The 15,366-nt window shown below is 36.8% G+C and overlaps 2 protein-coding genes across 2 annotated transcripts; both read left to right on the top strand.

Moving 5' to 3' along the window:
* The first annotated feature begins 261 nt into the window (after nucleotides 1–261).
* LOC126629763 (pentatricopeptide repeat-containing protein At5g04810, chloroplastic) lies at nucleotides 262–8,949 on the top strand. Its single transcript, XM_050299880.1, has 10 exons — nucleotides 262–1,335; nucleotides 1,627–1,754; nucleotides 3,141–3,281; nucleotides 3,726–3,812; nucleotides 4,129–4,282; nucleotides 5,172–5,231; nucleotides 6,502–6,930; nucleotides 7,143–7,438; nucleotides 7,631–7,760; nucleotides 8,125–8,949. The coding sequence occupies exons 1-10, from the start codon at nucleotides 394–396 to the stop codon at nucleotides 8,632–8,634; spliced, it is 2,877 nt and encodes a 958-aa protein (XP_050155837.1). The 5' UTR covers nucleotides 262–393; the 3' UTR covers nucleotides 8,635–8,949.
* A 2,441-nt stretch (nucleotides 8,950–11,390) lies between these two features.
* LOC126628027 (transcription repressor OFP13-like) lies at nucleotides 11,391–12,764 on the top strand. Its single transcript, XM_050297602.1, has one exon. It carries the CDS (start codon nucleotides 11,557–11,559, stop codon nucleotides 12,439–12,441), a length of 885 nt encoding a protein of 294 aa, XP_050153559.1. The 5' UTR covers nucleotides 11,391–11,556; the 3' UTR covers nucleotides 12,442–12,764.
* Nucleotides 12,765–15,366: the final 2,602 nt, after the last annotated feature.

The following is a 15,366-nucleotide window of genomic DNA, read 5'->3' on the forward strand; positions in this document are numbered from 1 at the left end:
TGTGGCGAATTTTCAAGCCTAACACGTGGACAATGTGGAGCGCATGTGGCCATTTAGCTTCACAGGCTCGACAACCTGCTCTGATACCATAAAAAATTTTAAGTTCTATCATAAAACCAATAGGCAATTTAAAAAGTAATATCTTATAAACCTATGCAAAGTCATTCTTTCTATCAATATATAATTCTTTCTCAATACTAAATGCATTCAACTTTTCATCCGAAGTTTCGTATTTGAATCTATTTTTCAGAGTTTGGAAGTTTAATGTGGATTATCTACAGTCTGTAAAATGAAAATGAGCGCTACAGTTACCCTCTCGAAAGAAACATATTGCCTCTAGGAAGTAGAAACATCTACTCCCAGCTCACAAAGTCCTTACTCCCTGGCCGGATAATGGAATTCTCACTCAGCACCCCACACTATCCCAACACCACCTCTCCCTTCTCCGCCGTCGGCGTCGTCCTCAACCTGAACCAAAAACACCACTCCACCACCACAACTTGTCTCTCTTTCTCTCTCAAACCAACACCTCCGCCGCCGCCAAATTCTGACAGCCCCATCAGCTCCTCCCCTCCATCTAACCAACTTCGCCGGCCCAAAACCCTCAAAACCGCTTCTCCACCCACCAAACCCACCTCCAAATTCCGCTCTAACCCCTTCAAGAACCTCATTAATCCCGCCCAAGTCCCTACCCCACCAATTAACACCACCACCAACGCCAATTCACACCCGCTCACTGACAAGCTTTGGCTCACTAGCAAGCTCTCTCCCCCACCTCCACCTCCACCTCCATCTCCTTCTCCACCTCCGCCGCCTGAAACAGATACTTCTGAAGAAACCCAAAAACCCATCAAGGACAATGAGCCCGGAAAGAATTCGGAGCTACCCAAAGTTGAGTTGCGGCAGGAGGGTAAAATCTTTGTGGGAAATTTGCCCAACTGGGTCAAGAAAAATGAGGTTTCCGACCTTTTCCGGCAATTTGGGCCCATAAAGAGTGTGATTCTGATTAAGGGTCATTCAAGCACTGAGAGAAATGCAGGTTTCGGGTTTGTTATTTATGGTGGTAAGACTGCAGCTAAGTCGGCCACAAAGGCTGTGGAGTTCGATGGCATGGAGTTCCATGGGAGGGTTCTGACCGTCAAATTGGATGATGGGAGCAGATTGAAGGACAAAACTGAGGAGAGGACACGGTGGCTTGAAGGGCACGACAGTGTTGAGTATCAGTCTCAGTGGCATAAAGAGCGGGAGAACTCGCGTAAGGCATTGCGCAAGGTTATGGATACTGAACCTGAGAATTGGCAAGCAGTTGTTCGGTTTTTTGAGAGAATTAAGAAGGTAAACGCTCGTAGTTTATATGCATTTCACATTCACTATATGTCAACATCTTCAGGCATATTTTGTTTCGATGTGTATAGCTGTTTGAATTTATGCTGTATGCTATTGCTAATAATGAAAATCACCTTCAAATTCACTTGGTGAAACATTAATTCGAATACTCATCACACAACACGTTATTTACATTCATATATCCGTGCATTATGTGGTACTTAGTCAATGAATGGTTGCTTAGGTAATATGTGCATGACACAGGTGTTTATCCTATGTCTTTTTTCTTCTTGACACCAGCCTTCCAGAGGAGAATATGGCCTGATGGTGAAGTATTATGCAAGGCGAGGGGACATGCATCGTGCTCGTGAAACTTTTGAGAGCATGCGAGCAAGAGGAATAGAACCAACATCACATGTGTACACAAGGTAATACTTCGCGTAAATCATTCATAACTTAAGCTCTCTGTAATAGTTTTTGGGCCAACTTTTATTTTGGGTAAGTTAATGATCCTGTAATTTGTGGGAAGTATTAGCAAGTCTTCTTTTATAATTTCAGAAATCAAGCACCTGCTTCTACTTCTCTTTCTTTTTTCTTTTGTTTCTTACAAATGTTATGAGGAAGTTTAACGAAAAACTTTAATGGATTATGTATTGAATTCGAAAATATGAAACTAAAGTTTCAAAAATGGTTTTGGTGATGTTTGATATTCTTGAGTAGACTTCGGGTAATTTTATTAAGGATTCACGTGATTGACATCCCACTTTTATTAGAGGCTTTGAGTTAAGTTTGTAATGAGAATGCGAGATCACCGTTAATTTGTTAAATTTTCATGCTATTTCTCATGCAAATTTTTAATAAAGCCCATTCAATATTTATGAGGATTCATATAGTTCAGACTCTCCTTTATGAATAAAGGCTTTGTTGACTGTTGAGTTGTACAACTTGTACTGAATTTTATTCTGACTTGTTGGATGATTAATGAGACTTCATTTGTTAAATTAGAAGTTTAGGGATGTTTTGAATCTTCTACAAATTTACAATAGAGTAAGATTGATAAAACTCATGGCCTTGTAATCGAAAGAAAAAAAAAAAACTTATGGCCTTTATTTCAGCGTATCTGTTGGTGATATTTTTGAGCTTATGCCCTTAATTTAAGTTGCAGTGCACATTTATTTTTGGTTTAATGTGTTAAAGAAATTACTCTCAAATCACACTACCGCTGGCCCTTGTAGTCATAGTAGTTCCTCTCAATGTTTACAAGAGGGATGCCCATAGGGGTTTGTTGAGAGAGTGTATCCCACACCGGGAACGTAAAGCCTTGCCTTACACTAGATACCAATTGGTTTAGGGCTGGGTGATCTAATTCTATCATGGCATCAAAAAAGGTAACCCACATGTTACACCCACCCGGCCACACATGCTCTCATGTCACTTGAATATGAGTTGTCCACGTGTTTGACTTTAGTAACACAGCATGTGAAGGAACTTGGTCAGAGTATATGACACATCAAGAATGTAAAGCCTCACGTTGCAATATATAATGTCATGAGTCTCTGCTCCTAATACCAATTGGTTTTGGATTTGGTTGCTCTATTTAATCAAAGCTTTAAGTTCAACCCACAACAAGAGGGTGAGAATTGGGAAGACTAAGTTCTCCCAAATGATCAAAGAATCACATTATGAAATTTGTTCTAGTTTGCATTACAACTATAGGGTCCAATCATATCAAAAAGTGTAAATCTCTCTAGGAGTATGTACTTTAGAGTTTTCGGTTTCCTCTTCCTGACGTTAGAAGTTTATACTATGTGCAGCCTTATTCACGCTTATGCAGTTGGCAGAGACATGGATGAAGCATTATCATGTGTTAGAAAAATGAAGGAAGAGGGCATTGAAATGAGTTTGGTGACTTACAGTATCATTGTCGGGGGATTCGCAAAAGTTGGCAATGCTGAGTAAGCAAGCAATATACATATGTAGTTTAGCGCATTTTCCTAGTAATTATAGTGGTTTTATAAGGTGCTAATTAAAGTTGTTTCACTGATACCTTTGGTACATTCACAATTTTTGCGTTTGAGAATTTGGGCAAATTTCATTAATGTGCACTGTAGTTTGGACCATCTGTTTAGTCATTGGTATGGTTTGATTATTAGTAATCTAGGTGTAAAACTGTCTACAAAAAATAAAAACGGGTGGTATTTGTGCACCCCCTCAGAACCTAGGCGGTATATGTGCAAGTTTCCCTAGTAGAAATTTGCCACCTTCATTTTAAATTTCAAGTCATGACACACAATCTAGGTGATCGATTGATTGTTTTATTAATGCTAACTTCTCATCTATACTGAAACAGAGCTACTTTTGTCTGTCCTTAATTTAATTCTATTTGATCTGTTTGGAAGAGCTGCAGATTTCTGGTTTAAGGAGGCCAAAGAGAGACATACAACTTTGAATGCAATCATTTATGGGAATATTATATATGCTTATTGGTGAGTGTTGCAAATTCTGTCTTATGTCCCATTCATTTTGGTATCAGTATATATGTATCGGTCATTATGCATACACAAATTATGAGTACTACGCCCATTTTCTAAAATCTGAAAGACAAGAGAGTTAATATAACTCTTGATTTAACTTCTCTTGCATTAATGATTTTTCTCTTAGCTTATCATGTGTTATGTATCATTGTTGCCCCAAATTCTGTTTGGGGTCATCTTAATATGATGTAACTATGCAAGTAAGATGCATTTTCAATGCATTCTTGTTTTTAAACTTTATGTTATTTCTGCCTTGCTTGAATTACAGTCAAACATGCAATATGGATCGCGCCGAGGCATTAGTGAGGGACATGGAAGAAGCAGGCATAGATGCTCCTATTGACATTTATCATACCATGATGGATGGCTACACAATTATGGGGAATGAAGATAAATGTTTGATTGTGTTTGAACGACTCAAGGTACAAGCTTCAATAAAAGTGTTTTTCTTGCCGAAGTTGTGCATGTATACATTCATCTATGCTGGTGTTCCTTTATGAACAGTTCAATTTAAGAAGTCTCATTACTCTTTTTAATCAAATGATACTGGTAAGTTTTAACAAGATTTCTTTTCTATGTCGTAGAATTTAAAAAATATCTTATGGTTAAACAGAGGAATGAACTGTAATTCTGACTAAACAAGTTCTTTTTGATTGAAAACATAGAAGACTTCTTTATAAACAAAGACTAATGATTAGTTAATCGGGTATGAAAGATGTCTATGCACGTTAAACTTTTGATAAAAGAACAAGTATGAAATCAAGATATAGTTGCCAGCTAAGTATTGAATCAGTGATTTAATAAAGGGAGCTTTATGGGGAATGTTAGAACAAATGTTTTTTTTTTGTTTAAGTATATGAAATAGTTTGTTCCAAGTATATGAATACACAAGTGATAGAGAATTTAAATATAGGAGTTTGTTAAACGAGCTTTTTATGGAAACTTAAACAGAAAACTTTGTTGCAAGTATATGTAATATAGGATTAATATATACTAGTAGAGAAATGAAAATTTAAGAATTGTTTGCTTATGATGCATGGAAATTTAAAACAGAAAACTTGAAGAATTGTTTGCTTATGATGCAGCCTATTCTTCTTTTTTGCCTGTAAGGGTTCTTAGATTGTCTGTCAAGCTTTTAACTCTTGCCTATAACTTAAAGACGTGGTTTTCCAAGGCCCTAAATACCCTAACTTTTTACTATTTCTTATAGGGGATGTATAATGTCTTCATCCAATAACGTGACTGTTCATTGTCCATAAAGATTTGCCATATTTCTTCTCCGTATACTAATACTTGCTGATTGGCATATAGGAATGTGGCTTTACACCTTCAGTTATCAGTTATGGATGTCTGATCAATCTTTACATTAAGGTATGGCTTTTTTTTTTCCTGTCCTTTTTTCCCTTTTCACATAAAAGTAACAACCAATTGTTTCAAAGTTTATCCTTTGTGCTATCATTAAGGGCTCACAATTTAGTTAATACACACATTGTCGATTATGAGCAATTATATTTTTGGAACCTTAGGAATGCTTCCTCATAAGGCCAACTTGGAGTTTTAAAACTTAAATATCATTATGAGAATAAGCTTACTTGATAACTCAGTTCCTAGGCCAACCTAAGAAATAAAGAGTAGGCCTTCCAGATTCCGTTTATAAACCCAAGATGGTGTTATTCTTCCAGTCTTCTTTGTTTCATTCTGTCATGTTAGATTTTCAATCTTATACATAAAAGTATATATCCACTGAGTGGTTAGAATGTTCTTTAGTACTCTTCCTTTCTGCTGAGGACCACCAATCAAAATGAATGAATAATGTAGTTCTTGCTTCACGATAACCTGACGATCCCAATGAAGAAGTTGGGGTTTCACCATGAAACCAATTGGTAATATGGGGAGTAGCCCAATAACTCATAAGCACATGCGAGGTCCCTTCTTTCCCTGATGTGGGATTCATACTCTTAACACGCCCCTTGACGTGTGGCGAATTTTCAAGCCTAACACGTGGACAACACAAATCGGGTAACATGGGGCATGTGTGGCTGTTGGGCTTCACACATAGGTCAGCCTGCACTGATACTATAAGGGAAGTTGGGGTTCCATCATATGGACAACACAAATCAGGTAACGTGTGGCTGTTGGGCTTCACACATAGGTCAGCCTGCTGTGATACTATATAAAGGAAGTTGGGTTTCATCATAAAATCAATTGGTAATATGGGGAGTAGCCCATTTACTTATAAGCACATGCAAGGTCCCAATTTGGGATTCATACCCAAAACACCTAATATAAGTTTAAGAGGGTGGTAACATTGATTCCCTGAAGAAAAGCTAAGGAACAAAATTCATAATGATTGAACTGGGCCAAATTTTTATGTCTTCAAGTTTCTTTGCTACATATTACTTGCTGGTGAGAGTCTGAGTTGAGAAGAGTAACCTGTCTGGTGCAATGCTGCTTGACTACTGCTGTCCTCGTCATTTTCTTGCTGGGTCCATTGCTTTAGTGGTTGTACATTTGTTCCTTCTTTGAATTCCTTGAGTTCTGATTTACAATTATTTTTGGGGGTGCAAGTCTATAAGTTTGTACTTGTTATCATTTTGTATATAAGTTACAACTAATTTGAAGATTGGTATCGGAATTTCAGATTGGAAAAGTTTCTAAAGCCCTGGAAGTTAGCAAAGTGATGGAATCAGCTGGCATTAAGCATAACATGAAGACCTACTCCATGTTAATCAATGGATTTTTGAAGTTAAAAGATTGGACTAATGCATTTTCAGTTGTAGAAGATTTGGTAAAGGATGGGTTGAAGCCGGACGTAGTCCTTTACAATAACATTATAACAGCTTTCTGTGGAATGGGAAACATGGACCGTGCCATTCGCACCATTAAAGAAATGCAGCGGGAGAGACATAGACCTACATCACGGACGTTTATGCCAATAATACATGGTTTTGCAAGGTCTGGAGAAATGAGAAGAGCCCTCGAGATTTTCGATATGATGAGGATGAGTGGGTGCATTCCCACTGTGCATACATTTAATGCTCTGGTTCTTGGTCTTGTGGAGAAGCGGCAGGTAAATATCCTTGAGATGCAATACATATATTATATACATATACAATCATATATTATATATAATACACACATACATACTTACACACACACACACATATATCAAATTTCTGTACTCGGGGACTTTCAAATTTTAACGATAAAAGATTATGCATTATTTGATTTCCCGTCCACTGCAATTATGATTCAAATTTGAAATGAAAGCAAGTGTTGCAGATGCAGAAGGCTGTTGAAATATTGGATGAGATGACACTAGCAGGCATAAATCCAGACGAGCACACATACACAACTATCATGCATGGTTATGCAGCTTTAGGTGATACTGGCAAAGCCTTTGAGTATTTTACCAAACTGAGGAGTGAGGGCCTGGAGATTGATGTGTTCACATATGAGGCTTTGCTGAAGGCATGTTGCAAGGCAGGCAGAATGCAAAGTGCACTAGCGGTCACCAAAGAAATGAGTGCTAAACGCATTCCAAGGAACACCTTTGTTTACAACATATTAATTGATGGGTATGGTTTGTTAAATTTTTTAATGTGCACTGATATACTTCACACTAGTACTTTCATCGGTCTTTATTCTACTGCCTTTTTCTTTGTTTTGTAGGATGTTTTATGTCAAGTTACTGGAATCTACTTTTTCAATATAATCTTCTCTTTAATTGATTATTTTCTCTGCCTCTGAACCTGCCTTCTTTTATGCAGATGGGCTCGAAGAGGTGATGTTTGGGAGGCTGCTGACTTGATGCAGCAAATGAAAAAGGAAGCGGTTCGACCTGATATTCACACCTACACATCTTTCATAAATGCTTGTTGCAAGGCTGGAGATATGCAGGTATTTTACAATTTTCTCAGGTCATTGGAGATAATTTTATTTCAAGAAGTATAACTTATATGACCATTCTTTCATCACCATTTTGAGCTTCTACAAATAAAATGTCTATTTCATATATTTCATATTTGTCGCACTTTTATTTAAGTACTATATTCTACAGATGGATTTCGTGACTTGTTATGCATTAGAAAGCAATGGAAAATGATGTTTTTCATAACTGCAAAAATTTGTCATCTTTCTGATTTCAGTTGGCCATAACCCTGGCCTTATAATACAAGAATTAGAAAACTAAACTAACCTCGTTTTCATTTTAAAGTTATCAATTTGGTTCAGCAGTTCATTTTATTTACATTCTGTCTTTCAGAGAGCTGAAAAAATAATTAAAGAAATGGAAGCGTTTGGAGTGAAGCCAAATGTGAAAACCTACACTACGTTGATAAAGGGTTGGGCGCGTGCTTCTCTCCCAGAGAAGGCCTTGAGATGCTTCAAAGAGATGAAGTCAGCTGGGTTGAAGCCGGACAGAGCTGTATACCATTGCTTGATGACATCTCTGCTGTCAAGGGCTACTGTTGCTGAAGTTTACATCTACTCGGGTCTTCTGTCCATTTGTAAAGAGATGATTGAATCTGGGTTGACTGTTGATATGGGAACTGCAGTTCACTGGTCGAGGTGCTTACGCAAGATTGAAACAACAGGTGGGGAGCTTACAGAAGCCCTGCAGAATACCTTCCCACCTGATTGGAGCTCATTTCATACCTTAGATGGAAGTTCAGATGTGGACAGTGATGAAGAAATAGATGTTATCAGTGACGATGATGATACGGAGTTTGCTAGTAGAATAAACGGTGATGAATTTATGGAGAGGATGGTCTAAACGACAGAACCCGTTTCTAAATCATGTTACTAACAAAGGATATAGCACGCTACTGCACATCCAGACGTTATGCACGCTGGTCCGGACTCTATAGCTTCATTTAAAGCAGTGAGGTTGAAGAAATTTTAGATTGCTGGAATGGTTTTAGCAGGATGAGAACCAGTGCCATTATTGATATCATGATTCTTTGTTAGCGTAAATGTTCTTTTGTACAGAACTTATTTTTTATTTGAATTTTTCAAGTTTTTGAACAGAAATGGCAATTAGGTTTTGTTTGGGTTTTTCCAAGTGACACAATTCGTTGTTTTTCTTAAATGTTATGTGTCCAACTCCAAGCCCTCAAATGAATTTTAAATAGTAAGGTGGCACGTCGAGAAGAAAAAGTCAAGCAGGAGGAAATCCAAGCATGTGTGCCAAATCGTATTCTTCCGGAGCTAATTTTTCGAACTCTTTTTATCTCACACTTCTCTTTATTTTTAGTCGTTGGATTGAATAACTCAAATAAAAATAATGGACAAATTAAGCATGAGTATGTATCATTAAAATTAGCCTTAGTAGCTACGCCTCCTGAAATTCGATTTTAATCTCACTTTGTTCCCTGTAACTCAAAAGTTACCACTTTACTTTCTGAAACTCAAAGTTTACTTCACTTTGCCTCCTGAAACTCAGTTTTGATCCCATTTTGCTCTTGAAAGTTGAAAGTCATCTTTATAAATTCAAATTTGCTCCACATTGACTTAGATTTCTTATGTGAGTATAATTTGAGTGAGCCATGCTAATCAATTTTTTTCATCTCTTTAATTTCTTTTAAATTTAATATTCTCTAATATTTTAATATTAACTCATAATGGAGATTTATAATCAAATTTATTGCACATATGGCATAGTCTTATGAGTGTTGAGTCCTACATATATTTTATGAGGCCACCTATAAGTTTTAGAGAGAAGAGATAGCTTACAAGTCAAAGTAGAAAAAATTTTAAGTTTCAGGAAATAAAATAATAACTTATAAGTTATAAAAAGCAAAATAAAATCAAAATAGAGTTTCGGAGGATGTAGCTAAAAATAAGCCTTAAAATTATAAGACACATCACTAATATGGTTGAGTTATGTAATTTTAATTCCTTGAAGATATGCATGAATCTAAATTCTCATGTTCTACTCAATCCAAATAAAAGATGCGATTGTCCGAATATGGATCGCAATGTCTTCCGAATGATGGACTTTTTTTATTGTTTTGAAGGGAAAATAGTTGTACATGAACAGTGAACTATTTGTTTCCTACCCACCTTAATCATCTTAAAATGCACATGCTTCGTTGACCTCCTGCGATTGACCACTTCATTAACCAAATTTAATTCGGGAAGCAAACATGCCATTGGACAACATTAAAATTGTGTAGGTCAAAATTTAGAGAGACAAAGAATGAGGTGCGGCAAGAGAGAGAGAGAGAAACGAATTAGCGATATATTAAGTAGTATTTTATCCAAATCAATACAAAGAGTTATATTTCTACGCACGAAATGTAATGAGTTGAAGAGGAAGACCCTAACTATTAGGAACGTCCACCACTTACAAGATGATAGTGTGCTTAAATTTGAGCATCGCTCGAACCAAGTCACCACAAGAAATTTTATGTCTTTTTACGACTGAAAGTGATACAGAACTGAAGCTCGGTGAGTAATCTTCACAGCGGCTAGAGTTTCTTTTTTTCATGTCTAGTGTTTTGCAACGCGTACAAATTCATTTGCCTAGTGGGATTTCTTTGTTTGAAGAAGTTATATGTTCGGAATCTCATTTTCGGCGTCAGTGAAAATAATTAATAAATAGGATAATGGGGGAAAAAAGGAAAAGACAAGATAAAAGTTTCACAAAATGAGTAGTCTATTTAGGAGGTTGTAATCTCTATCTCCTCATAAAGACGTTGGGCAAGGAGAATTGTATATGATGGGTTCAGCCGTTCCCTCTTAAATAGGTCGTATGAATTTTGCTTGGTTATGTTTGATTTCTTCTTTTACACGTCAGTTTTGTAATCATAATCATAACCAAAAGAGTTTATGAAGTTGATTATGATTGTGGCCTCCGAAAAAGAAGAAGAGCTCTTTTTATTTGACAGTTAGATCGTAATCATAATCAATTTCAATATGATCAAATAAAAGAGTTTAGGGGAAGAAAGAAGCAGAATTATTGGACGACTGGTGTGGAAAAAAAACTGGGGGAGGTGGGAAGCAGAATTGAAAGGGGAAATCCTGTACACCACAATCATAATTTAATTTACCAACTTTTTAATAATTATTGGTTTATTAAAAAGTTTTTAATTGATGGTACGGTAAGAATAGCATTATTAAAGTTGGAAATATCAAATCAAATTCTCCGACTTTTTAACCATTAGGTCTTTGATCAAAAACAGAAAAATCAAGATTTAACGGTTAAAAATCCTAGAGTATTCACCATAGAATATTTGTTACGATGTGATTGTCACACACTGTTTTTAGCTTCTCGCACCCCCTTTTATTTATAGTCATCGGATTGAATAAATCAAACAAAATCAATGATCATGATTAAATAGGAGTGTGTAGAAGGCTAAAAATGGTGTTTAAAAAATCAATTCTTTTGTTGAGCTGTTTTGATGTAAAGATTTTTCAGTATGCTGGAAACACGCATCGGTACTATTTATCTTATAACACTTAATATAGCGAACCGCGTTCTAGCCCTACTGAAAATTTTATGTTTTGATGGGGGGAGGCATTCAACACCATTCAATTTTGTACAAACGAGGAATTGAATACACACATGAAAAGGCCCTACCACCACCACCACCGTCAGCAAAACCCCATTTTCTCTCCATCTTCCATTTACTCTCCTTTTTAAAAATATCACTCATCTCCTCTTATCGTAAGTTGTAACTGGCCAGCTCTATATATGATCTATCACAATATTATTAATGCCATCACAAACTTCACAACAAACATCCTAGATTCCCGATCGAAACCAACCAACTTTGTAAGCTCTCCAACCGACGTCTTGGATTGGATCCTTCCAATGAAGTTGCCTCGTCTCTTCAAAAAGAAGGAAACAACAACGTTAGCAGCCACATCGGCAGTGCCATGGCAGTACTGGCCCTCTTGCAACCACCCCAAGACGCTTTCCTTCCGAGCCGGAAGTGGCAGTGACAACATGTTCAAGACTGTCAACTCCGTCTTCTTCGATCCAATTACGGAAGGAGGAGCTGATCAGTCTTGGTTCATAAACTCATCCTCCTCCTCAGATAATCAGTCAACAACCGAGTGTGATCATGAGGACGGAGAGGAGTCCTTGGATACGGTGGTGGTTCGAGGGGCAAGATCCGAGAGGCTGTTTTTCAAGCCGGAAGACACGAGCTCTATGGTACAAAAGGCGAAGGGCGCCGGCGGAGGAGAGATGATGAATCCGTTGTTGAAGGAAAAGTACGTGGTGGTGTTAGCCAGCATGGAATCGGAGGATCCGTTGAAAGATTTTAGGAGGTCAATGGAGGAGATGGTGGAATGTCATGGGCTTAGTAAAGATTGGGAGGGTTTGGAGGAACTGTTGGGATGGTATTTGAAGGTCAACCAGAAGAACAATCATGGCTTTATAGTGGCAGCATTTGTGGATCTCCTTCTTGCTCTTTCTGCTGCTGCAGCTGCTCCTTCTCATCATAATTATTATTATTCCACTTCTTTTTCTTCTGCCATTTCTTCTTTTTCTAGATCTTCTCCACTGTCATCTTCTTTTCAAGGTCAGGAGGAGGATGACATTGCAGAACAAGTAGAGATCACAATGTCTTAGCTATATTTATAATCCCCGTCACGTCATGTGAGGTCAAAATGTGTCAAAAGATAGGTGTCCCACGATCCTAATCCTCTATATCATTTAATCCAACATTCGTATAGTTTTAGATTGGGCTAAGAGAGAGTCCATCCGTTTTAGGAGGGCAAGAGCAAGGCATGGGAGTAAGGGCAGTGAATTTGCTTTTACTATTCATTCTGAACAGTAATTGTCTTTGTATAAGTCCACTCTTTTGTGAAGGGCAATGACACTATTCACAAATATATTTTGTATGCTTTATAAGTTTGTTCTATGAAAATAAAATGATTTTCTAATTTCAATAATTTATTTTACAAACAAGACAAAAGCATAGCATTACAACCCGCCAAAGATGTTAAAATAATATTATTCTCATTAACTTGGACTTTGGAGTATGCTTCACAACGTATGGCAATAGTTTTGTATTTCAAAGTATGCTTCACAACGTTTCGACCTTCTTGCTTTATGAATGATCTTTTGTTGTTATCAAAGATTGAACCACATTTATGCTTGTAGTTGTTGAAAAAAGAATTGTGAAATAAAATAATAAATTACATAATACATCTAAAATTTTTTAATAATAAAATGTTATTACCCCGTTTGATAGATTATTGCCACTTCGATAGATTGCTTCCGATCCTATGAGGGCCTACATAATAGAAATTGCTCGATCTGAGATGTGCCCTTAATTTGCTTGACAAATTGTGCATGAATCTTCGTCCATATTTGTTACACCATCATCTAATTTTCATGATGGGGTCATGAGTAACACGCACTCAACACTTAAGCAAAGCAACGTCTTCCTTGATCAACTAATTAATTGACCTCTTACTCTTTTTTTTTTGGTAACAAAAGGAATTGGGAAGTAGAAAACAAATATAGGAGATTGTAGTAGAAAAAAAATTGAGTTATGCTGTGGGAAATGAAGAAGATTGTTAGGTATTTATGGAAAAAAAAATTTGGGTATTTTTAGTTTTTTTTTTTTTTTTTGTATTTTTTACCATTAAATTTATCTTGGTTGATTTTTAAACCGTTGGATGCCCCAGATTGCGCCACATGGTAGATGCAGATTCTTTTGCAAATTTTTTTTACCTTTGAAAATCTAACGGTCTAAATCAAGGGTCCATTGGAATTCAGCGGCTGAAGCGCACGGATACAAGAGTCATTTGGCTCTGTGGCTTGCAAGTGGGGGGCCCTTCGTCTGCTGTTGACATCGTTGATGACGTTGGCCATTGCCTATGAGCTCAAGTCCAGGCGAGAATTGGCAAGGCAGTCTAACAGGCTTCTGCCATTCCTCCAATTGCCTCATCTTTAGAGCACTTCCAGTGTAGAAAGGTCCCCCAAGGCAATTGACAATTGAATCCCCTCCACTAAATATTAATTGCCTTTAATGAACAATAATTGTCTTTTGCATCTTCATCCCTAAACTGAATAGTCATAACAATATGCAATTAAATATTAGTATTTTTTTATTTTCTAAAATAATAAAAAATAATTTTATTTGTAATTTCTAATAGGATTTTTAACTGGTCTCGTTACGCCATATGTCATTATCCGAAAGTACAATTTTTGGTTATAGATTTCGATAAGATTTTTATCCAATTCCGTCGCACCATGTTTGTTACCTTTTAGAATTGTTGATGATAGATTTTTGATAAGATTTTTAACCAATCACGTTGTACCACATGTCACAATCTATTTAGAATCTTTGAGGATAAATTTCGATAAGATATTTATAGAAAAATCAAATCAAATTTTAAAAAAAAATTAAATTTTTTTTTGGATTTTTTATTAACTTAATTAATTTCTATCGTTGGATTAAAGAAAATTTGAAATTTAACCCTTATGATTGTGCCATGTGGCATAATGGTAACATATCAATTTTTTTTCTTTTTTTTTTAAAATTTTTTAAAGTCGAAAAACGTGGACCGTTGATTTGGAATCGAACGGCTGAGATTGTGCCATGTCATCTAGCCGTTGAGGGAGGTTTGAATTTTTTTTTAATGTTGGAAATCCAACGGTCTAAAAAAAATAGCCGTTGAAATCCAACGGCCTTAAGGGTGCCACATGGCACCCAGTAACGATAACATATTAGAATTCAAATCGCGGGCCCCACTGCATGAAATCTTGTCGGTGATGCGCCCTACGCATGCGTGTTATACACGCGCCTGACGCAAATTTTTTTTATAGCATGGCTGACGTTAGCCTTACATCACATAGCCCTCAGGCACTCGGGCCTTGGACTGCCGCCTACCCTTTCCCACGGGCTCCCCCTTAGCCCAATTGCCCGAATGGGCTGGAGTATGAAAGGGAGATGATTGGGTTGCAAATGGGGATAGTCCATGGGGCTCAACCCAATGGTGGAAGTGCTCTTAGTGGATGGCAAGCGGGCCCTTTCCGGGCCAAGGGCAATTTAACCCAGTTGCCTTTGTTAATAGGGCTACATGTGGACTTGCTCTAATAATCAACACTAACAATACTACCAAGTCCCATTTATTATTTGAGCATTAAATTCTACAAAAATCACCAAATTCAAAATCATTTAACTGTTGGATTAACTAGAAGTTGTTATAGTGTTTCTTTGAAAAACAGTATTCGTCTATTTTCTTCCCTATAATTGAATATCTTAATAGTTTTAGGTTTATCAATATTTTTGCAAAATAATTTATGAATGATGTACTAAATTATAGACTGTTTGGATTGTTGAAAAAAAGTTATAGAATGAGCATCACAAGGTGTCCCTTAACAAAATTATTTGAAGTATCCCTCAACGGAATCATGTAGCAACTTTGGCGTATATGTGGAATCCTTGATGCCGTAGAAGGTACGTACGTCCGTACGTACGCAGTTGTCCCTCTTAAATAGGTCATATGAATTTTGCTCGGTTATGTTTGATTTCTTCTTTTA

This window comes from Malus sylvestris, chromosome 7 (assembly GCF_916048215.2).
Source record: "Malus sylvestris chromosome 7, drMalSylv7.2, whole genome shotgun sequence".
Classification (NCBI taxonomy): domain Eukaryota; kingdom Viridiplantae; phylum Streptophyta; class Magnoliopsida; order Rosales; family Rosaceae; genus Malus; species Malus sylvestris.

What these genes read in the sequence shown, in the direction of transcription:
- LOC126628027 (XM_050297602.1), top strand. Translation starts at nt 11,557, where the DNA reads ATGATCTATCACAATATTATTAATGCCATCACAAACTTCACAACAAAC.
- LOC126629763 (XM_050299880.1), top strand. Translation starts at nt 394, where the DNA reads ATGGAATTCTCACTCAGCACCCCACACTATCCCAACACCACCTCTCCC. An exon ending in AATATTATATATGCTTATTG is followed by an intron (nt 3,813 to 4,128) that starts GTGAGTGTTGCA and finishes CTTGAATTACAG; the next exon opens with TCAAACATGCAATATGGATC. An exon ending in TTGTGTTTGAACGACTCAAG is followed by an intron (nt 4,283 to 5,171) that starts GTACAAGCTTCA and finishes ATTGGCATATAG; the next exon opens with GAATGTGGCTTTACACCTTC.